Below are 24,554 nucleotides of genomic sequence, written 5' to 3'. Positions count from 1 at the left end.
CCAAGTGGGAATTGACTAATAATTTTACCTGTTCTCTCTGGTATGTCCTCCAAACTTGCAGATGCTTACAGGAAGCAACGTCTGTTTCTTTATAAAGGAATTGGGATTGTTCTGATTTCTTAGGAGGAAGTGAAAGCTAATTTGGAAGGTGATCATACCACAGTATGATGGAGTAGTTTAGGACAGTGCAGGAATGAAAGCAATGCAGGAGAGCTGTTGGTGATCTCAGAAGCTAAGCTAGTCTTTCACAGGCTGTGACCTTTGTACTGGAATCTGACAGTTATGTATTCTACATGGGGGTTTAGATAACCAATTTAAACTCCTTTATTAGCCTGTGTGAATGTGTATGGCAGAAAGGAATAAATCTGAAGGGTCTTCATGGAAGGAGGTATCTTTGACTTACTAGCATTCTGAAATGAATACCAAGCTTAGTTTAAAAGCAATAATGTATTTGTTCTGTTTCCTCCACTTCAGAACTGTGGGCTTCCTTGGAACAGAAAAGTTGTGACTGCAGCGGCTGGCAGTGCGAGTGGTTTGTATTTGACCATGAGCTGGTCCTGCCAGAATACATTGCTGAGTTTGAGTATATTACACTGGTATGAACTTCTTTTTCCTACTGTGATAGTAGAGGGCAAGTCTTAGATTTCACAGCTCAAGACTTAAAAAAAAAAAAAAAAAAAAAAAAAAAAAAAAAAAAAGGCAAGTAGGTAAAATAAAGTCCTGTTCTACTCACAGGACCTGTTGAGTTTAGGTTTAAGGTTGGTTCTCTTCTTTCTAATCTATCAGATACAGATAAAACTTCTGTGGAAATCAGTGAGAAACTTTCTACTCATAGTGAAAGTTGGGGGAAGTTTTTATTTTGTAGTTGTAAAAGTTTGTATAGCAAAAAAAGATTGTATAGCAAAGAGAGCAAAGATCCTCTAAGTTTCAACAGATAAAGGAAACGCAGATGAAAACTATGTCCTCTCTCAGTAAGAATTCCTTTCTTCGAGGTACCAGGCAAGGTAAAAGTGATAGTATTGACTGTGCAAAAGATTTTGTTTTCATTGAGTCTTTAGGGAGCAAATGATTTTTAGTTGTTTAATTTAAATTGTGAGATATGAAACTTTGGGGAAAAAAAAAAAAGGAAATATATTTTAATCTCAGCTGGTTTCCTGAACAAGCTTTCTTTGTAAGAATTGCTTCTGTTCCTTTTTGTAAGCCATATAATGCTCCTCTTTCACTCATCTAGCTTCATAACTTGCTGCCAAGGTGAAAGGTGAAAAGGGCCATTTCAGACTCTAAGCTGCTCTGGGGAAAGGAAGGAAAAGTGTGTAATTCACTGATGTCTACCTGGCCTGTGGTCCAGTTGTAGACTGCTCCGTGGTAATTCTTAGGCTTAAGGAATTTCAGTGTACAGTTTTACTTTTAACTCTAGCCAGAGTTATGCGTGACGTACAATAAGCTATAAAAGGAAAAACATCATGCAGTGCTTTGATTAGGAGGCAATTAAAACCCAATTTGTAGCAGGTCTGTGTTACAGAAATATGATTTCCTAACTTAATTGCCGTTAATTTCCTAATCAAACTTCTCTTTTTATGCTGAGTATTAGATTTATTATTTAAGTAGAAATTAGAAGGTTTACGAACTTTTGGTGTCTCTTATTTTATATAGGTCAAAGACAAATCTCTGTTTTCCACACGCAACGTAATTGTGGAAGAGAGAAAGAGAAGCACAGAAATACTTATTCTGTCTCATGATTTGCAACATGATGATGAAGTTTTGAACATGGAACCAACAGTAAAAGTGAGGCCTAAGATTGCTTACTTAGATGAAAAAACAATATTTTCAGTGGCTAAGGTCAATATCTACGGTCAGGTACAGGTGAGGTATTGCTGTCAAATTTACAGAAGAAATGTATTATGTAATTGTTACTTTATTTTTCAGGTTGGCCCATGACCTAAACCAAAGACAGTATGTTCATTTTTAATTTTCTGTTTGGGTTTGTTTCTGATGTTGCTTACATTTACTTGAAATCAGTAGAACTTGTGTTCCTCTGCCTGTCAGTTATTACTGATGAGAATAACAGTTGCTTTTCCTGTTGTGTAAGGGACAAATAATTTCAATGAAAAACAGGTTAAGAAGAATGGATCTGAGAATAGGATATGACCTATTATCCTTTCCATCAAATTTTATGGAATATGTGACTGTATGCCATTATACCGATTGTTCTTGAAAAGATTTTGGGAGTGGGGGGTGGGTCAGATTTGACATCAAAAGAATGTAACCCGTGGAGAAAACACATTTTTTTAAAAAAAGCTGCAGATTTTAGCTTAAGAAGTGCATGTTGTTATAGTAGCTGCACAGAAAAACACTTCTTCAGATGGGAATTCGTATGCATAATTCTGACATTGCATTCACATGCATAACTATTGTGTGGAATCTTCAGTAGCCCATTTTCTGATGAAGTAGCCCTGCTAAATATCTGATACTTTAAATTATGAAATAGTTTCTGAACTGTCACATTTTTAACTTCAGTTTGTGAGCTGATCCTGCTGGTTATGTTTTTGATCCCATTTTTATATTATCTTCAAAACATCTTCAAATAAACTTTTTATTTTCTAAAACTTATTTAGAGACAAGAAAAAGGAGCGTAACAATTCTGTTCTTGTTTTATCAAAATGCCATCCTTACAGTGATCTGTTTGCAGAGAAATACTAGCAATTCTCCCTCACTTGGCCTTTTTCTAAGGATCTCTTCCCTGTGTCTGCTTGGCCCCATTCTTCCCATCCTGTTTTCTAAGAATTGAAAAGCTACCAGTTCCTTAGCAGCATCTCCATTAAACAGAGAACTTATTAGAACTTATTGTTTCCTTCTGCTGTGAACTGATTGACTGTCTGACTCTCCATCTTACCCAGGCCATTTTTATTTTGGGAAGAAGTTATAAAATAAATAAGAAGTTATAAAATAAATAAGTTATAAATAAATAAGTCTTCAAATAAGCGAAAAAAGAGTAATCGTAGCCTTTAGTTGTGTTTTCATTGTTTTGTGTTACATTCACCTTTCGCATTCACCTTTTGTACTCTTTTTATGGTTTGCCAGTAGGATACTGTTTATATTTGCATTCCATCGGTTGAAGCTTTTTCACTTTTAAGGCAGCAGTGGAGTATTACAGAATTTGTCTGCATGTCTAGTAAAATCACAATTTCTGATGTACTTTTGACCTAGGTTTTGAATTTGCACGGGAACAGCCTGAGTCAGCTGCAGAACATCTCTAGACTTAAAACACTTCGAAAGCTTATCATCAGCTTTAATGAATTTACTTCCTTAAATGATGTTTATGACTTGGTGAGAAATCAAGCTTTTTTTCTTCTTTAAAAGAAACACTTACTCACATAAATATTCTTGCATCATGGAGTGGGTTACAGGACAGAACTGGGCCTGGAGGTGCACTGAGGAACAAAACAGAGGGCTGAACTAGAATCATGAATGCTGTGGTAATATTAGCAGTCAGCAGTTTTGGTGCCTGTTAATGTTGTCTCCAGTTTGAATCACAATATTACAGTGGTATCACTTTATCACCCATCTGTCCTTTGTAGTTGTCATTTCATTTTAACAAATAGTGATATTTGGGGTGAATGGGATACCAGAATTCTCCACCTGGCTTAGCATTGGCCTACTTGATGATTTGGGTCACGCTGCTTTTCTCCCCATTCCTTCCAAATATGAGGAATGAAATAAGTGTAAAAATATCAAAGCAGAGGTGATTAATAGGAATAAAAAGTTGAACTACATGGACTTGGAGCAGGATGGTAAAGAAGTAATTCATCTTCAGCCTGAGAATGCTACGTGGTACATGGCTGAGAAGTCCTAGCCAGGACCTCTGGGCTTTTCTGTATTACCACTGGGGATTCAGGGATCCAGCTCCTCGGTTGTCTTTAGGCCACTTAGGAGGCTCTTGATATGAGCTCTAGATATGGTCTTCCCCTTTCAACAACTTCCTGGTGGGCAGTCAAGTAGACATTGCATGCCAAAGTGCTCTGCCAGGTAATGGCTCCTCTGTTGTCTTTACTGGGACATGGCTGGAGCACGCTGGATCTCCCTCAACAGAGACACTAATGAGTGAGGAAAGTCCTAGGCATTGGATTTGATAAAGTCTGTTGAAAGATTAAACGTGTCTGATTACTTTCGCTGAAGTTTATCTTGCTACAGTTTTGGCCACACTTTTCAAACCTTTGTTGTTTTGCAGCCCAACCTGGAGTATTTTGATGCAAGCCATAACCATGTGATTACTCTTGAGGGCATAAGAGGCTTAACCAAACTGCAGTGCTTCAACTTGAGCTGGAATCAGCTGAAAAAATCCTGGGAAGTTATAAACATTTTAAATGAACACACTCCCAATTTACTAAGTCTTGACATCACACACAACCCATGGTATAAGGTACATAGTGCTTGAAGTTCCTGGGAAACTGTTCTAACCAGGACCACAGTTAGGTCATAAAGGTTTAAAGTCTGGACCTGCACCTTAATAATTCTAAGGTCTCATGTGTAAGAAGCCTTATGATCATGTTACGGCATCTTTGTTCTCAAAAGGACTTCATTCTGTAGTCACAGCCTAAACAAGTGGTAGTGAATAAGCTGTGTGGCACTTCTATTCAGAGATGTCTCTGAGGCATAATTTCTTTCTTTTCAATTTCCAATAAGAATGTTATTGGTAGCCTGTGCCAGATGTCAAGAATCAAGCCACGGCTTTAATTTTTGCTGGCTCAGCTGCACTGGATAAGGGATGGGAGCAGAGATCTTTCCTAGCATTGGGGCTGATTACATACAGTTTGTCTCTGTTTTACTGCATGCATCTCTCAGCAGCAGCACAGATGTGTTGGCTGGAGCTTCACAGAGAGAGCCAATACTCAGCCCTTTTACTGACTCTCATACATTGATATTGCCCAAATAGCTTCTGGAACAAATGTTTCTCTCTGTTCTTTATTCCTTTTGAATCAGTACATTTAGACATCAGTTCAGAGCAAAGCAGAAAATCCTTATTACCTTTCAGAGGATGCATGCTACCATCTAGCTCATAAAAGATTGCATTTGGGTTACTTGACTGTCAAAACATATCTTTATGCCATCCACAAAAACATTATTATTCAGCATGTGAGAAATGTGTATTTCATTTATTTTATATTAAACTAGTGGGCAGGCTAACCTATTCCCTATGTATAGGGTAGGTTTGTGGTGATGTCTTGAGGTTTCAGTGACACCTCTAAATCCTTTAAACATCTTTCACATGTCCTATGAAGCTTTTGGCTTTTGCAATATTTCTAGATCATAAATGATACTCACAGATTATAAAATAAACACTAGTACAGCTCATATATTAGTGAGCTTTGTAGGATTAGTAACCTTCTGAGTTAGATCATGTGACTTTAGAGCAATTTGTTACTATCAGTGTCACATAAAATCAGAATAATCAAAATTGGCCCAAAGGTACATTGTCTTATGTGTTTTTGGCAAACTACATAAGCAGGGATGACACAGTGGCTCTGTTGGAGATCACTACCAAGCTCTAACTCTTGACATCCGTGAGCTGACAGTATGCTAAACAGAAAGGAAATAGAAGTCTCTGGTATGTACTGTCACTTTTTTTATTTTTTTAAATAATTGACAGTTTATTTCTCTCTTCAAGCCAGTCTCTTTGCGGCTGAGTGTCATTGGTCAATTAAAAGCTCTCACTAACCTAAATGGAGTCATGATTACTAATGAAGAAGCTGCAGAAGCATTACGCTATATTGCAGGATCAAAGATAACCCAGGTTTGATATCTGTTTTCTTGTAGCTTACAATGGATGCTATGGAAAAGGAAAGCTTTATGAATATATTTTTTTTATGTCATTCTATGCAGTTTTTTGTTTGGTTGGTTTTTAAAGACAACTTGGCACTCTGATTTTTTCTGAAGGCAGTCGTTTTGTCTTTGCTTCTAGCAGTAGGCCAGAAATTATTCAGTAAATACGTATCTTACAAAGATCTTTGGTACTAAAAATTGTATTTTGGCATGATGTTGGAATCCGTGTTTAGGATCTGCTGAATTCAGAATGCAAGACAGTTACTATGTTTGCCAAATAGAAACAATAGAGGGAAAAATAACAGGCTAAAAGAATAGTACTGTATGCTTTTTTTAAAAGATCTTGTGCCAAATCCCTTGTTTGAAGGTCTTTTCAATGGGTAAATTTTTAGAGTATTTTACAAGCATATAAGAAACAATTCTTTGCAACCCCTGAACACAAACTTGTTTTATTAGAACTTTGGACTATATACTCTCCTGAATCTTAGGCTGAGCCTAAGCTAACACCCTTCATGAGCTGTCTAGGTTGGAACTCAATATCATGCTGACACAACATTTATATGATCAGGGCACAGTCACAATGAAACTGTCTGCTCAGTCAATGCTGAGTAAGATCGTGACTTCCTGCAAAGAAAAGGACAAATATCTTCCCAGAAAACAGACTAGAGGCAAAACAGAATGTTTAATACAGTCTACCTTCTCTGTTTTATGTACTGAAAACTTTTTAAAAAAAAATATATATATATGTGAAGGTTCTATAGGAATCTTGCAAACTATTAGGCTTAATAAACCTATGATTTATTATAGAATCTATTTATCTGCTGATACATCACCTTTCCCGGTCAAGAATCGCAGAATTTTTATGCTTTTTGCTATATGCTAAGATGTGAACTATGTATCATAGAATCATAGAATGGCTTGGGTTGGAAGGGGTCTTAAAGATCATCTAATTCCAACCTTCCAGCCATAGGCAGGGACACCACCCCCTAGATCAGGTTGGCCAAGGCCCCATCCAGCCTGGCCTTGATCACCACCAGGGATGGGGCATCCACAGCTTCTCTTGGCAACCTGTTCCAGTGCCTCTCTACCCTTACAATGAAGAATTTCCTCCTAGAGTCTAGTCTAAATCTATCCTCATTTAGTTTAAGACCATACCCCCTTGTCCTATTGTTATCTCTCTGAGTAAAGAGACCTTCTCCATCTTTTTTATAAGACCCCCCATAAGTATTGAAAGGTCACAATGAGGTCTTCCCAGAGTCTTCTCTTCAACAGGCTGAACATCCCCAGCTCTCTCAGCCTTTCTTCATAGGAAAGATGCTCCAATATAGTTAATCTTGTTATATTATCTACTTAATACAGTATTTTCTTCTTTCTTTTCCCCCCAGGCATCGCTGTTGGAATGTTCTAGGACTGATGAAGAGAGACCTCCTATTCTCAGTGTATTTTCTTGTGCTACGATTCTGTCTCAAATCAGCAAAAACAGAGTGGATTCACAGATGCATCATAACAACTGGTATTCAATGGTAAGGCTGAGGCTGTTTAATATATTTATGTCAAAGTTTAGATTAATCTATATAAAAGCTTTCTTTTGTCATGTTAGTTTAAAGGTTTTATGCTGTTTATATATATGTTACTGAAAACTTGCAAGTCTAACCAATAGTTATCTTTTCTCCAGTAGCCATTTCCAGATGCCTCACAGGAAGCTCCAGATACCATGAAAAGGGCATTTAATTTACTGTTTTTGCAATGCAACTTTCTTTTTAGCGTTAATAGATTTTTAAGACCAAGGAAAACCAAAAAGATCCCATAGACTGACTTTCATAGAATCATAGAATATCCGAGTTAGAAGGGACCCACAGGGATCACTGAGTCCATTTTAAGTAACAGTAAATCTACCAGGTCTCTCTTATCTCTCTATCATTTCTAACTTGTTTTTGAAACAAATTTAGCTACTCTCAAATTTCACTCACTCATTGGTCTCTTTCCAATGTTCTAAAGGACTAGAACCAGATGTTCTAAAGGACTAGGAATCTTTCAGTTATTTCGCCCAAATCATCCCACTTTTTACTTCTTAAGATCCATCCTCTAACCAGTTTTTCTCTATTAAACAAGAGATAAGTTTGCTTTTGGATATCATTATTTTTTATTACATTCTCAGAAAGTAGCTATTACACTTTTTAATACACTTAAAATATCATTAAAAACAATTCAATATTAGTTTTTGTTTCCTGTGAACTGTCCTGTAATCCAGTAATAAAGCCATTAACTTTTGATTGTTTACTCTGTGGCATGTAAGCCTTTCTATGGTACCTAAGGATTACATCAAGCTAACTGAATTATTCTGGTCATCCTATTTATCCTTAATACTAGTATAACTTCAATTTGTTCATAAACCTTTAGAACTTCCCAAGTTATGCTATGATTGTAATTAAATGAATTGATGAGTGGCTCAGGGTTCATAAATGTCCTCAAATGAAAAATGTCTTTTAAAAACATTAACATGAGTAGTTCCAGGTTTGGGTTCTTTTTAGTAGCTGACAAAGTATTTTCTTATCCATGTAAATTATGAGCATCTCATCCTGATTCTCCCCAAAGGCAGAGAAAAACATGCGCTGAAACTGTCCTTCTCTTATGTATTCTGATTGACTATCTTACAGTCCTTAGATAGGATCAAGCCTGTAGCATTGCTTGAATTTCATTAGGTTCTGATTATGATCTCTCTGATTATATTGGCAGTCAAATTTTTATTGATGTTCTTAGCTTTCATTATCAGCAATCTGTTTCTCACAACTATTTTATTCTCATGGCTGTCATTTTTCCTATTTTTCATTTGTTTCTGCTCTACTGGAAACGAAGAGCCAAAGCCTGATCCAGTAGGGATCATGAACATTTGCTTTTGTCTATAAACGTTAAAGGATGAAGATTTTTTTTTTAACTCTAAGTGAAAAAGTGTGTAGTGATGAAGTGGTTATTGTTTAAACTTCTGCATATTTAAGCCTCTCATAACTAGCCTTCACATATTTAGTTAGATTTTTGTGTCACTCATTTTGTTCAACATCTTTTGGCATATGAAAATTGCCCTTTCTACAACAATAAGGGTATATAAAGCACACGCTTATAAGATGTACTTGCATAGTTTTGTGGTGGTGGTGTTTTTTTGTTTTTGTTTTTTTCCAAAGAACTCTCTCTAAAGGCAAGACAAAGTCCTTAATCTACGTGCTTCATTTAAGAATTCGAGGAATCCCAAATGTTCTATAAGTATTTCAAATGAAAGTGACAATGAAGCTTTATGAAAATCGAGCAAGTTTTTAAAGAGCAAGGACACTGGTGGCAAGGATGATGAGGGAACCTGACTGATTTGGGCAATTGTAGTCAACTCCTTTGCATTATCTCCCTGATAAGTAGAGGTTGGCTCTAAGAATTTTTCATTAGAAAATTCAGTAGCTATGCTTAGCTTATTTATTCTGCCAATTTTGAATCCAATCTGTTTCTGATGTCACAAAAGCACAATATTTAAACATGTTGAAGTATGAGTTCTTTTCGTAAATTGTATAAACCTAAAATCCCTACTGCATATAATAACACAGCTTTCTAATACTAACCCTTGAAATATAGTCCACACTAAAATTTAGACACTTAGGCATATTCCAAATCTAAAGCCAAATGATCTTTTCTGTGTGTATATTGAACTCTGTACTAATCAATTTCTTGTGGTCAGGCAGGATTAACATTTTGGGAGAATTCTACTAAATATCAACACGAAAACTATCTTGCAAGAAAAGAGCCAACACATCTACTTTCAAACTAACAAACGTTGAAAATAACCCTTTGAGCATTATCTCTCACCTTGAAAGACTATGTCAAGACTATGTTATGAACTAATTAAGCAGTAACTAACCAGTTCCTAATTGGATCTTTGCTCTCAAAATGTCTTAGGTTATTCACAACAGGTCTCTTCTGGATTCTCTAGCGTCTAGCATTGTAGCTGAACCTTTCCTTCACTGGAATCATCAGTTTGTCTCTCATTCAGCTGTTCATTTTCATGGACTTTGGAGGAAGTCAGTATCTTTCAGTATAGTGCTTGTTTGACAGATTGAACCAAATGTCACCAATAGGTTTGAAAGTTAGTTGTAAGGCTAGCAGATGGATATGCAGGCAGCACAATCACACTAGCCTTTTTTTCTCAGGAAACGGAGCTAACAGAAAGCCGCAAGAGTCAGTGGAGGAAGATCCAAGGTCATCCTAACCTGTTGTGATCCATCAGTTGAAATCATGTTAATCTGCCCAGTATGAAAAGTTAAAAGCTTCTCTGTCAGTTTGATTTGTTATTAGAATATGGAATGGCTGGAGGAAAACACATTTCTGTTGATGAGCGGAGCATTTCATTCTATGTGCATTAGGGAATTCATGTTTACAGAAATTGCCAAGAAAGTTAGTGCTTTAGCATATGTCATATATGTTTTGTGACATCAGAGAGAAAAGATTTATGGAGGGTAAGATACATATTTTGGAAAATAAAATACTATAGCAAAAAAAATATTCTCCAGTCATCAGCAAAATAACTCCGCTGGCACCGAGTGTTTTCATGATTGTTTGTCTTAGGCTAAATACAATCCTTGATATTTTGGGTCCATACCATACAATCTAAATTTTTTTGTTTGGGGCTTTATGATCCTGTTGTTTCTTCATTGTACAAGGGTAGGCTAACATACTGCAGTATCATCAAAAAGCAGGGGAGTCATTGTCGTACAAGCAGGTTGTGGATAGGTTTGTTAATAGCCCTGTCTTTCCAGGAAGCTTGCTGCCGGGTGTCTGAAGTCAGACCTTGTGTAAGAAAGTCCTTTGACAATGTGGGCAGCAGGATATCTACTTGCTACCTAGCTTTATTTGTTTCCGTTCAAGACTGTTTAAAGAAAATCACTGAAATTGTTAATCTGTGATATAAAGAGTACTTTGTATATAAAAAGCATGAAGTACTATAAAGTTAGGATAAATTCTGCTCTCACTCAGCCTCTGCTAAATCTAAGTTTAAATAACAATCTCTTAGTGCTAGGGTGGAAATCCTTTTCCCATTGTTCCCATTGCAGTCCTGTTGTAGAATGAGGATCTGTAAAGCAGACTTACCAATAAAAAACCGTATTACATTGACAGAAGATTTTAAGTCAACCAAAGCTATCTAAGGTCTGACACAGATGAGGAAAAAAAAAAAGCTATGTTCAGATAGCTTCAACTGCAAAGGTACGTTTGGGAACTGGCATTCTCATGTTATAGAGTCCTTGGTTTTGGAGGAGAAGCTGAGTTTTTTTGAAGTGTATTTAGATAACTTTTTTTTCTGTTGCATAATGAGGAAATGTCACATCCTGGGTTTTTTAATTATTATTTTATTTGTATTTTTTGCAGATTACTGTCCTAAATCTGGATGGCCAACATCTCTTCAAAATTTCAAACCTGGAAAAATTGGAGCACTTAAGATGGGCATCATTTAGCAACAACAATCTCACACAAATAGAAGGACTAGACTCTTGTCTTAACCTCGAAGAACTCACTTTAGATGAAAACTGTATTTCAACACTGGATGGTACTATATTTACCATGGTAGTGGTAATTCAGGCTGTTAAGCCAGGTCTCAGTAGAGATGTTTCTTTATAGCAAAATATTATAGAGGCTAAGATTTATTTGCTGGCAACTGTGCGAGTTTTTCGAATATTGAAAAATCTGATCTTTAGTTTCCGAGTGTATCTTTAACAGAACTGAAGTAAGGGTGGGAGGCAGAGCAGTTATGTTGCAGAAAAAAAAATATTTTTTTAAATGGCATATTTTAATGGCACATTTATGTTTAATTGATCTAATGATTAATAATCTGGTTACCGTTGGACCTACTGACATAAACTATGTCACTTATAATGTGTTTTACTATCTGTATCAGACATCTTTTTCTATTACAGCTCACTTTATACTAAGTGCATTCTGTTTATTTTTTTGAGGAATTTCAAAGCTCACCAAACTTACAAGACTTAGTGTAAATAATAACCATCTTACCAGCCTCAAAAGACATGTGTTTGAAAATCTGTGTCATCTTCATTACATTTCCGTTGAGAACAACAGGATCACATCTTTAGTTGGTTTAAAGAAAACCTACTCCCTAATAGAACTATACATAAGCAATAACTGTGTGTCTACCAACCGAGAGATGTATCATTTAAAGGTAAATATAGATTTACTGATTCAGAGATGATTTATTCATTTATTTATTTTAGCACATTAGAAACAGTCTTCCACCAGTTGGAACTGGGGAAGTTTTACTTCAACACATAGCTGGAGGTTTTGCCTGTGAGTGCTGCATTCATCTATCTTTACAGCTGAATCTGAAGTGATAAAAACCCCACTCTAACCTCTTTGATTATACTTACTCCTGAGAAGGAAGGTACTAAACCTTCTGGCTGGATTGGGCTCAAAATTTTCTGCAGTTAAACATCACTTTACTGCATAGGCTTTAAGGCTTAAAAACCGTGGAATAATTCTACAACTCATGTCAGATAACAGCAAACCACACCTGCAGCAGCTCCAGTTCTTTTCAACTAACACATGTATGACAAACTTTGTTGGCTGGATTCGGACACTTACTAATGGGAGACTGAGGCCCTGGTTCTTTTTTATGTTCAGACTCTCTTAAAACTTTGTGAAAGCACAAACGCTTTTTTAGGGAATAGTTTTCACTTACTTTAACGGATTTATTTGTGGCTTAAGTGATGCCAAGTGCTTTTAATCTAAATGAAAATATCTGGGTTTTGTTAAGTGGTTTCTTGGTGTGGATTCATGCAGATGACAGCTGAAGAAATAGCTGAAAAGGGGGGGTGGGTGGGAATGAATAGCTGAAAAAGTAGCCTGAAAGCACGTATAAATGTGTATTTTAAAGTGATACTAATAAAAGTGTGTTTTTTCTTTTCTCAGAGTTTGACTAATCTGATAATTTTGGACATGAGTGGAAATACAATAGTCTGGAAACAAGATAACTACCGACTATTTGTATTATTCCATCTTCCCTCTCTAAAAGCTTTAGATGGTATCAGAGTAGTAAGTTATTCTGTATGTGGATTATTACTATAACTTTTGTTAAAATTATTCTTCTATAAATAAAGACCCAAATGATCAGATTTATTAATATCACATGTGTAATCCTTTAATGTGCTTAATAATACTCCATTTTCTCTATATTTTTTTTTAATCATTTTTGGGTAGAAATTGCTTTCCCCCTCCCCCTCTTTTTCTTTTTTGTAAAAGTTCCAACCACAATAGTGTCCTGGCACATTGCTAGAGTTCTAGGGACTTTAACTGTAAGTGTAACTGTGGAGCATCAGCATTTCTAACACTTATGAAATCAGTATATATTATTTACAAATCTTCTTTATGGACTAACTGAGAGAACACAGACTGTCTCCATTAATCTGTTGCACAAGGGAAAATGTTAGCCAGGTCATGAAGACTAAGTAACACTTCTTAAGTTACTTCGATTTTAAGCATTTTTAAATCATTGATTACCCTCTGTGCTAAAACGTTTCTTGCCTGTATTACTGCAATAGTTCTAGATCTGTCTCAATATAGCAGAAATCAATTGAAATGCATTTAACAGGAGCCAACAGAAGGAGAAAGTGCTAGAGATTTGTTTGGAGGCAAACTTACCTCTGATATGATTGCAGACAGACTGGGTCATTCAGACTTCACAGAAATGCAAGAATTAAATTGGGCAACCTCTAATATCAGGTACAGTTTGTTGTTGTTTTTTGTTTTGTTTTCAGAAATGCATTATCTGTTAAAAGTATCATCTAAGACTATGGTTAGAATGTGAAAATCTGAAGTTAGGACTTATATTTAGCAAATATGGCTGATAATTCCATACTGTTTGTAGGCTGAATTATCTCAACTGATCCATAAAATGAGAGTAATTTTTTCATCGCAAACGGTTACTGTCCAGAGTTTTATTGAAGAAATGTTCTTTCTCTAGATGTTTCTACTTTTCATTTAGGGAGTGGTACTGCTTGTATGCAGTTTGACAGAAAATGTCTAGGAGAGGTAGAATACTGACTCTAGTCAGAGAATGTCAAGAAGAGAAATTTTCTTTGATCAAAACCCATCTGCTCTGACTCCTTTCAGAACAAATTCAGTCAAAGGGAGAACAGATGCATTTACATGTGCAGTGCTGTCTAAGTTTTCTGTAAAAGGTTGTAGAGCAATTCTGTCACATTGACCGTGTGCCTTTTAAGGTCTTAAAATTGCCAGCCTTGATTTTTCTTGAAGAGATTTATCAAAAGCTCAATTATGAATTCCCTAAAATCACTTGGGGAATGTCTCTCTGACCAGTAGAGTATCCTGCTTCTACTATTAACTAGCAACAAGCAACATGAAAGCAGGCTTCGACTCAGCTGAGGTGCACAGGTAGAATCTGGGTGGTGCTTTGGGAAGCCTCAGGCTAAGTGGAGAATGGAATCCTCCATCTGAGCAATTGCATTTCCAGCACTACCAGAAAGCAGTGAAAACGGCCTAAGAGGTGTGGAGCTGGTATTCCAGCAATGAGCTGTACAAGCAAACAGAGCAGATTGTTGCAAGTCCTTGCCTTTGGTGTCAGAATCAGAATCAAGCCAATTTTTTATTAGTGGAAAAAGAACTGTGAATTTGTTGTGAGGTTTTTGTCAGGGTGCATCTTTCATAGGAGTGCATTGCATTTCTTAACAAAAAGCCAGTACATTAGGGATCCCATGCTACGTATGTCATTTATAGCTTATTTTTCTATGTTATGTGTATTCTAAATTTCTGATTATATTCTTTCCTTAATCCAGAGCCGTAGAGCTGGTGCCAGCAGATCAGTTTAGAAATGTCTACAGTGTAAATTTACAGAACAATAATCTCACGTCTTTCAGTGGTTTAATCTTCCTTCCTAACGTCAAGGTGAGTTCATGACAATTTTTTCTATTTTTAGTAATAATATTAATAACAAACTAATTTCCTTTGATTGAAAATGTATCTTTAATCACTAATATGCTGCTTGTGTTTTTTGAACAACAGTAACCAGTCAGCACAAAGTTGATTGCAACCACTATTGCAATTTTACAATATTGTTGCAGTAAACTGATCCAAAAAATCAATGCACTGCACTAGACTTTTTAAAACACTGTAGGTTGACCCAATCATATTTCTAAAATACAATCAAATTTCTGGATCAGAAAAATGTAATTGGCAGTTCTGCTAATGAGTTAGCAGAGGAGCATTCATTTGATCTACTGTGTTTCCTTTGTAAGGTATTATGTCTGAACTACAATCAGATTGAATCGATACTGCCTGGACAGAAGTCTCCAAATCAGGTAACAAATAGGCAGCACCTGTACCGAAGGGTGGCCTCTAGTGGGTATGGACAGCAAGAACTTGCCAAAGGAAGAAGGTACCACCAGCTTTTAAAATATGATTGTATCTCTCTTTTACTCCATTGAGGAGGAAAGAGGTCTCTTCAGCGTCACTAGCTTCAGATCTCCTGCTGTTTTTGTTTGTTTTGTTGTTGTTTGTTTTATTCATTTTGCACATGTATGGCATGTTTGGTATCATCTAGTTGGTTTTGCTTTCCTAAATTTCCACAACTTGTTAGGCTAGTTCTTCATCAAAATAACAATACCAGGCTTTTGCTCCCCATTCTTTGGATCTTGCTACATAGACATTTAGGAATACGTTGAAGTTTATTCACCTTCCTACAAAAAATTTAATTTTAAGTAAGAGAACCATGTACCTTTCTCTGGCTGCTCATTTGATCAGGGACAGCGTGGACATGTATGTCTGATCAGATTGATCATTGATGTTCTGTGTTTGCGTTCTTTAGATAAAATTATACAACATTAAACTACAAAATTTTATCAGTATAAGAAATGCATTGAGGTAGTATTTCAGTCACTTGAGCCTGATCTGTGAAAATACAGCTGCCTTGTGCTGTCTAGTATTCTGATAGCAGTCACAGCCACTTATTAGAATAAATGAGTTCAGCCAGTTCAGGCTACGCTACTTCTAGTGACCAAAAAGAAGGCTTTTGTACATTCAGCCAATGTTCTTCTGCAGTGTTGTCTAGTCATTTATTCTGCCATTAAATCTCCTTTCCTTCACTCATTTCGTAAGTGAGGTTCTTTTATTCGTCTTCTGAAGGAGATGGTCACACTTATTTCTTCATCCTTTTGCTATCAACATTTGGTCAGCTTGTGTCCTAAAGAGTATTTTCAAATTACTTTTCAGTTTGCATTTCTTGTCTGCACACTCCTTCAAGATTAAAATTTCTGAAACCTGTCAGGATTCATTTACTTTTTTCTGCATGGATAAGGCAAGATCCATAATCAAATTCAGTTTTATCGTATCAGGCAAGTCTTGTAAAGTCACTATGCAGAGTTTCATAGACACATTAGTCAAGTTTTATGAAAGTAACAGAGCATCAGAGAATCCTGCAAAGCCTAGCTGTTGTGTGCATGCTTCTCAAGAGCTCACCCAGCTGCTCTTGTCTTTATTCTCTGCATGTGCACAACATCTGCGGTGTAGGAAAACATGAATTGGTTTCAGATTTTCTGGGGGAAATGGGCATGGGCAGAAGCACACATAGATAAAGGGTATTTGGGCTTCCCTCATAATGTGCTCATTTTGCACATCTGCTTCCTTGTGAGAGATGAACATTCTTTACATAGAATGGGGACTCAAAAAGGGCTTGCAATAATTGTTCAATAACTGTAGGAATGCCCTTCTTGTCAACAGGAAGGGTTTCTGATTTTTTTTTGGTTGGTTGGTTTTGTTTACTTGCTTATACCAATACCTTCTAGCTTTCTCCCCTTTTCCTTTTTAAATATTGATAACTTTAGCTTTTGTACAGGCTTGAAGCTTGATTCATAACTTAGTGCAAGTCAACTTAAATAGTCTGTGATGTTTCTCAGCCAGCTTTCTCAAATGTGACTTACTCAGAGTCACTAACTTAACCATGTTAGATTCTAGCTCAATAGCTGCTACTTAACATCCTTGAAGTCAATACTGGAATGGAAATTATTTCATTAATACTGTATTATATCAATGATATTGCCCTTTTTTTCCCCATAGTTGTAGCACAGAAGTATTTAGTGGACACCTATGCTTTATTTCAGGTTTATTGACAGTTCTACTATCTTCAGCTAACAATGATCCAGTACCATTGTCAGGATTGCTTCTGTAATTGATACACTTATAAACTTCCTTTTTGTATGTAATGCTACAAGCCACTGATATCCGGTTAAGTGCATTTGCTCTTTTCATCACTTTTTTACATATTTTTACTTCTCACTGTCAATTACTTTATTTTCCTATTTATTATAGCTGCTTTTAATTTCCCACTAGGTGGATACTGGCTTCTTAATGACAGTTGCATTCTTTCTCAGTTGTGGGACATTCTAGGAACAAAGATGTTTTTAAGCTTTCCCCAGTTGACATTTGGCACAGTTTTCCTGTTGACATTTTCTCCACAAGTTGAATTAGCTCTTATTTTTTGTGGTCTTGTGAGACAAACTTGTGTAAAAGATGAAACGTATGTATTACATATTAACATATGTTAACACAAATTAATTTTACATACAAACATTCACTTGGGATATCAGTTTGTAGTGTATGAATATAATTAAGTCATGATCATTAGCTGCTCAGTGATCACCAATATTTAGTGTTTTTATGAAAATTGAGGTTGCTAAGCACATTGTGTAATTAGCTGGGTTGCGAGGAAGTAGCAAAGCTAAAATTGGAACCTTTTTTACCCTTCTCTTTCTCAGTTTAACAACTCGTGCTACCTAATTACAGGTCAGATGTAACTGAAATGAAGCTTTTACAAGCAAATTGGTGGAACTGTGCATGTTGTTTTATTTTGCCCTACTGTCATCCAGCTGTTGTGAGAATACACCCAATAGTTGTCATAAATATTTTCCTAAATTATGCAGCAGTTTATAGATGTTTTCTTTTCATGTCCTTAGATTTCTGTGAGCAAAAGTGTTTTTTTGTATTTGTTTGATTTCTATAGTCTGGATCCAGAAAACTTAACCTAGCGTATGCAGTAATCCTAACTCCAAGTAGTAGATTTTTCATTTCTCATCAGATTTTCTGTATATGGGTGTAGTTCTTATGAAACCTGTTCTAGTGATTAGTGAAAGTGGAGTCGTCCATTTATGCTTTTTATAATCGTTTTTCGGTGGGAAATGCTGAAGTTCTTTTGTCCAAGGAAAACTGTGCTGTTAACACTCTTGTTTACTTTATTGGTTTAGGGATGCAGGATTTGGAGAAAACCTGCCTCCAATAATGCAGAGTTTGGAAGTTCTTCATCTGGGTCATAATGGAATTACTGACATTGCCCAGCTACAGCTTAGCAGGCTAAAAAACTTGAAGCTTCTGTTTTTGCAGGGTAGGTGATAATATCTTTTTCTGTACATTCATTCAAGCATATGACAGTACTTCCCTTATGCCCAGTCTTCACTCTGTGTCTTGGATTTGTGGGAGACAGTCTTCTCTGGTCATGACCCCAGTAAGAATGATGCTCTAGCTTTAATTCTCACCCTGGCTCCAAGATCCTTTAGCTACTGAACAGTGAAATTCTTCCATAGTGCACCAGTGTGTCACACTTGTCTTTCACATGTTTGTCAGATTACAGCCAGCGAGAAGTTCCACCCTAAGAAATTTCGTCCTTGCTATAAGCAATACTGAAGATAATGATTCATATATCAAGATGGCCAGATTTGAATGAGGAAGTTGTTTTGCTTTAAATAGATGTGGCCCACAGACAGAAGAAATCAAATACACTGTCTTCTAGTGTCACTGAAGTGGTCCAAAACAAAAAATAAGTAGTGCAGAAAGTTTGAGCTGCTTTTGCTTATGGTGATTTTTTGCTAGAAAGGAATCCAAATCCGTCAGAGACAACTCCATGCATTTACTCTTGGTATGTTAGGAAATTACATCAGCCAAATTAAAGGACTTGAAGGTCTCCAGTTTCTGCAGGAGTTGGTGCTGGACCATAACCGCATTAAAATAATTTCACGAGACTCCTTTGCTGGACAGAGTGGTCTTTTGGCTCTTCATCTAGAGCAAAACCAAATACGAGAACTGAGAAGTTTACAACCCTTGGTAAAATTACAGAAACTCTTTCTGGACTTCAACAGAATTCAGGTACAGTTTATTTTTGTTAATGCTGTAGATTCAGTGGACTAAGTGTTGTGGACGGTGTTCAGACAAAAATTCCCATTTTCTTCTGTGGATTTGCCTCAGTAAAATTACCTGTTTTTCCCCAAAATATATACACCAGCTGCAAGATTTCTGAGAACTCTTGATGTGCGTTGCTGTTTTTTGTTGTTTATTTTGTTTTAAATTTTTTTTAAACTTTTGGACAGGAGTTATCTGAACTAGAAAAACTTCAAGTTATTCCCAGTCTCAAGGTGCTCTCAGTACATGGAAATCCAGTGAGTATGTTAGTTTGCATTGTCACATAAACCAGGTATGTATTTCACTTCATACACAGAGTATTCACCCTTTATAATAACTGAGACTATTAAGAATTTCCCCATAAGCCGCTCATTCTGCTGTTACTGTTTTAAGGTTGAAAGCTTCATAGCATGTATGATGATCACATTGCCTCACTGTGCCTGTCTCAGTGCCCTACTGTAATCAGAAAGCACTTATTCTTCAGCATACTGTTCTTCATAGTGCTGCAAGATAAATTTAAAATGCATGTGTTTGCATGAGTGTATTGCAGTGATGGGCTGTCCTTTCAATATTCCAATACAGGCCAGATCTGTGAAGAAAGATCAAAGAACGTTAAAGGATCTCTGAAATACTTGATTTTATTTTTAAAATGGCTCAATAGCAATCTTTTTTTGTTGTTTTGCACAGCACTCCTTGAAAAAGTCCTGAAGGGAAGTTTGAGGTGTCTTTTTTTCCAGACATGCTCTTATTTTTCAGCGTAGAATTTGTTGGTTTACCTTTTTTTCTCTCTGGAAGCAAACTACTAGAACATGGTAAAGAAGACTGTAGCCTTTCTGATTTTATGAATACAGACTATGGGACAGAAGACAGATGTTAATTTCACACAGTAGAAAAGGCTTTGTTTCTGAAGTGCAACTCAGTGGGGGCAAATGTCTAAAGTTTGTAGGATCTCAGCTTTATGTATCGAAGTATCTTAGCACTGCTGAGCTTTAAAGTAGCATCAAATGTAAATATAAACACTATTTTTTTCTCATTGTTAGTTTGAGAACAAATATGGCTTTCTAAATTTCAGTTAAAAATAGAGCTCATAGGGCTTGTTTTCATAAATGGACCCTTGAAGGCTGACCTGAAAGCCCAAGTTCTAAATGCTTCTTAAGTGTTTTTTACTATAATTCTGCAGTTTATGGTCTAGAGCAACAGCTAGAAGCACATGGAAGAGAGAAGATAGGCATGTTGGATAGGCATGGTGCAGTCATGGACTCTATTTCCAGTGATTGGCTCAAAAGAATATTTTCACACTTAGGACATTTTTCAAACCAACTTTCAGAGGCTTATACAGAATGGTAAATGAACTGGTTACCGAAATGGATGATGAAATGGCAGGAGCATGTCGAGCAAACTGAATGTCACCCAGTAACGGCCAGAATAGCGATTCCTATTGGGAAATTGCTGTTCCAGATTTTACTTCTTTAAAACTGCAGGTCTAGACTTCCCCCTCAAGGGGATGAAGATGGTAGTCTCAACTCTTCCTTATACAATGTGGCATTAAGGAGAAGTATGTCTCAAGTGTATTAGTAAGTGTCAGTATCTGCCACCATGTTCCACACTTCAGGCATTATATAACCTTTCCTTATCAGTAACGTTTTATATTAAAATATAAAAATATTGCTAGCGCTTTCTGTCTCCAGTACAGCCTGCATCTCAACCTTCTGTAAGTTGGCCTTCTGTAAGGCCAAGTTTCCTAGTCACTTCTCTACAGGGAGCAGCACATTTGAATTCTCATATGTGCTGAGAGCTGTGAGAAGCTGCTGGGGTCCAGACTAACACGATGACAAAGGTATAAATATTCCTACAGCGTGCCACTTTGTCAGTACAGTCGTTCATGGGTACTTAAAGTTGAAAACCATTGCTCAGGATGTACAGTCATTTATGCCCGGTTTGGATTACGTTTCTAGGAGAGAAGAGTTGGTATAAGGTTTAGTTCAGACATTTAGTAGTGTGGCTGAGATACTATCATCTTATTGGACAAGGATCCAGTTTTGGAGTTAATTTATATTTCCTTTATACAGGTTTCTCTCAAGAAAAACTATCGTTCGCTGCTTGTGATTCGACTGCCAGCGCTACAAGTGCTAGATGGAACAGCAGTAAATGCAGAAGAGAGGTTGAAAGCTGACTATCAGCGCCTAGAACAAGTATAGCAAACATTACTTAAACTCCAAAGACAATATTCATGTCACCTATAATGGCTGCCTAATGTGGTTATCGTAACATTAAAATAGATTTCTTTCTAGAATCTTTCAGAGAACCTATCTCAGGTTTTGTAAAGTCAGGAAAAAGAAAAGACGTATCTGCTCCCTTTCTTCATCACCAAATTTAGTGAGCGTAAGAACATGTAGCAGGTTCTTTCTGTCATCTGGTCAGGAAGATGCCTACAATTTGGGTGTTGTGCTACCTTCATTGAGTGGCCTCTGACAGGAAATTGCAATACAAATCAAACATTTAAAAGCTGTGTAAGACCTGTTAGTCTTCAGGCTCATCTCTCTATAGATACAAAGGACACCATCAACTTTATTGACCAGAAATGTAAATTTTACCCCCAGTAGTAAATTGTATTTATCCTGAGGTTCTATGCTTTAGCAAGTTCACTCATTTTTCCAGCCTGGTTCATCCTCAGTTCATACATGCAGTTAGACAACGTTTGGATGGCCTAGACCACAGGTGGAATGAGGCCATGGGGAGAAATTCATTTTGTAATTGCAGGCTTGATGAACCTTATACAAAGGTTAAGCAGAAGCAATGCCCATGTCATTCAAATATGTCTATGGGTAAACAAGAATGTACGTATTCTTAAGTACTTATGCTTTCATAGGGTGTCTGCATTTGATACATTTTTGTAAGTTTCAATGAAAGCCAATTCTCTTAACTCATAATGTTATTACATAATGCAGTATCAGCAATGCTGCATGAAGGTTTTAAACTACAATTTCAAGGTGCAGTAGTCACTTATAACTTCTCTGTCTATTTTTTCTTGGTAAATAAGATTCTTGCCACAGTTTATTCCATTTTTTCTTCTTGGTGATAGTTGAGAATAGTTATGAATGTAACTATATTTTGATAATGCAATATCATATCTAGTCTTGAAAGAGTCTATCTTGTACCATCTGCATCCATTGGAAATACTTTGGCACAGATAGTATTCTTCACTTATTCCTTTGCCTATAAGCCTGTTTTGTGTTAGCTCTCCCTTTTCCTCTTCCTCCTCAAGGAAGTGCATGTATTCCACCTTTGTGATTCAGTCCTGCATATCACTGTGCTTACTGACAGTGAGGTCATCTCCTAATGTCTTGAAATGCAATTGTATACCTTGAGCTGACTAGTGTTACCAGTAATCAACAGCCTTTTTCATTGCCATATTTGTGTTGTTGTGAAGGGGCTCCCTGGACAAGCTACCTTGTTATTCTCCTGCAGACCCTGCCCTGAAATTCTCACTGACCATGGAACCAGAAGAAAGCTTGACAACAGTTGTGCATCTGCTTTGACCATTGTCTGTCACACTGACCAAATTTATTGCTCATTATTTTCTTGTGCTCATCCATCTGTCAGTCTGTCTGCATTCATTGGGTATGCCTTATCTCATTTTACAATATAAACTCACTGGAACAGAGATTTTTTTGTAGGATTCACTATTAGGTTTTCTAAATACAATAATAACTATAACAACAGCAAAGAGTCAGAGAGAAAGCTAGCTCAGCACGTGTCTCCTGCAAACAGAAGGTTCATTGTCTCTGTGGTTCTCTTTATCACTAGGACTCCATTCACTGAAAGAGTTTGTTGTCACCACAGCAGACCTGTGTTTTCTATATCACAGCATGAAACTTCTCTAGAGATTTGTTTGATGAACAGAATTCTTTCCTTGCAGCTCAAAAGACTGCAGTATTCACTTTAACCATCCTTTTCCACACAAGGATCAGCTGAAATTAATGGCAAGATCCAGAGTCTGTTCCCACTCTACATAAGGCTGTTCTCTTTTAATTTCTCTTTCATATGTATGGAGCACAGAAACAGTTTTTACACGTTTGAAACACAAGTACTAAGGATGATGAGAAGCTTCAGTAAGATTGGCTTTATTCTCATCACCCTGGCCAGCTTTTCCTCAAACCTCTTTGCATGGTTCTTTATAGGTGAAAAGCTCTGTCAGTAGACACCTACACCACAAAGTTATTCTACTCCAAATATCTCCTTCAGATTTCTTTTATTGCCACAGTACTCTCAGCATACCCAGCTAAACTGTTGCTGAGTTGAAAATACTACTTGCTGCACTGCATGTAACCCTTTTGCTCTTATGTTATGCTTCCCCATCTATGGGGGCCTATATTGATCCTTAATTTATAAGTTCTTGTCATAAATTTCTTGGTGTAAGTATGTCATTGTATAAATCAAGTCTTTTAGCATTATAATAGCTTCCCTAGGTAGTGGAATAAATACTATTACTGAGTATTGATATTAGTGGTATCTTCATTGTTTTGCTAGATCTGTCTTAACATGGATAGTAGGTTACTGACGAAACCATATAGGTTAAAATCCATGTACATGGCTCTGTTTCAGAACTTGATCTGTCAAGAATGCATTACCACAGTTACATTAATCTCTCTGTTTGGAGACTCAGGACCTTAGTAACTTAGTGTCCTAGTGAAATACATTTTCCCACTTGAAGCCGCAATGCTTGTATACAAGAGTTCAAAGCACTTTTAGATTGAGTAATTTCACGTGTAAATGCTTTATTTCAAAACTGACCTGTGCTTTCATTCATTGGACATCACTTAAATAAAAACATGGCAGAACAAGTAAAGTAATAGAAGCATGTTAAGACAATATCTTTAGAGAAATCTCTGTTTTATATTCAGGTTCAGTGAAGATGTTATACCTCATTAGCTACAACAGAACTGAGCCATTTTCTCATTAGATCATTCAAGTGGAACAACACAAAAGATTTTTCAAGTTTGTCAGTTGCATTTTAGTTGTGCTTTTTAAAGTGCTTGTTAGAAAGCAAGAATTGAAACCGTATGGTGTTGTTTAAGCTTAAAAAGTGCTTTTGATCTTAAGCTTCAAAAGAGATTTTCCCAGCAGAGAGTAGGCTAGCACTTTATTCAGTACTATTTTAGGTGGACACCAGAACATGCTGTACATAATATTATTTCCTCTTTTCATGCTATTGATTAAATCTCCATTTAAAGTTTTCACTGCTGAATTGCAGATGATTTACAGGAGGCAATCAATTACTATTGTCGTTGTACTGTGTACACCGTCTTATCAAAATTAACAAATTGGCACAGACTGGCATAGAGCTTTAAATCAGTTGCTACAAAAAGTGGTAGCCCCAAAGTGAGACTTATGATCTACTAAGTATTTCTAAATATTATAAAGAACCTTCCAAAGATGAATTTTTATCAGCCCCCTGTCAGCCATCTGCTATAGTTGATTTAAATTTGAAAATGTATTGTTTTCCATCTTTC

General features: G+C 36.5%; 1 protein-coding gene across 9 annotated transcripts in view; it reads left to right on the top strand.

The window, feature by feature from the left end:
- The window catches only part of LRRC9 (leucine rich repeat containing 9), a 57,141-nt gene that overhangs the window by 19,466 nt on the left and 13,121 nt on the right, over positions 1 to 24,554 (top strand). For 4 of the 9 annotated variants that reach the window (XM_048066014.2, XM_048066015.2, XM_048066013.2 and 1 more), the window contains exons 15-30: positions 475 to 596; positions 1,654 to 1,863; positions 3,208 to 3,327; positions 4,229 to 4,420; positions 5,666 to 5,791; positions 7,206 to 7,343; positions 11,221 to 11,398; positions 11,805 to 12,025; positions 12,772 to 12,906; positions 13,451 to 13,581; positions 14,655 to 14,763; positions 15,114 to 15,253; positions 18,114 to 18,250; positions 18,791 to 19,008; positions 19,230 to 19,298; positions 21,111 to 21,233. In XM_048066014.2, the coding sequence (XP_047921971.2) occupies positions 475 to 596; positions 1,654 to 1,863; positions 3,208 to 3,327; positions 4,229 to 4,420; positions 5,666 to 5,791; positions 7,206 to 7,343; positions 11,221 to 11,398; positions 11,805 to 12,025; positions 12,772 to 12,906; positions 13,451 to 13,581; positions 14,655 to 14,763; positions 15,114 to 15,253; positions 18,114 to 18,250; positions 18,791 to 19,008; positions 19,230 to 19,298; positions 21,111 to 21,233 (2,369 nt within the window). The other 5 variants (XM_066998480.1, XM_066998485.1, XM_066998484.1 and 2 more) reach the window with 4 other exon arrangements.

Source organism: Anser cygnoides, chromosome 5 (genome assembly GCF_040182565.1).
Source record: "Anser cygnoides isolate HZ-2024a breed goose chromosome 5, Taihu_goose_T2T_genome, whole genome shotgun sequence".
NCBI lineage: Eukaryota > Metazoa > Chordata > Aves > Anseriformes > Anatidae > Anser > Anser cygnoides.
This window is presented reverse-complemented; position numbering and strand designations above follow the sequence as displayed.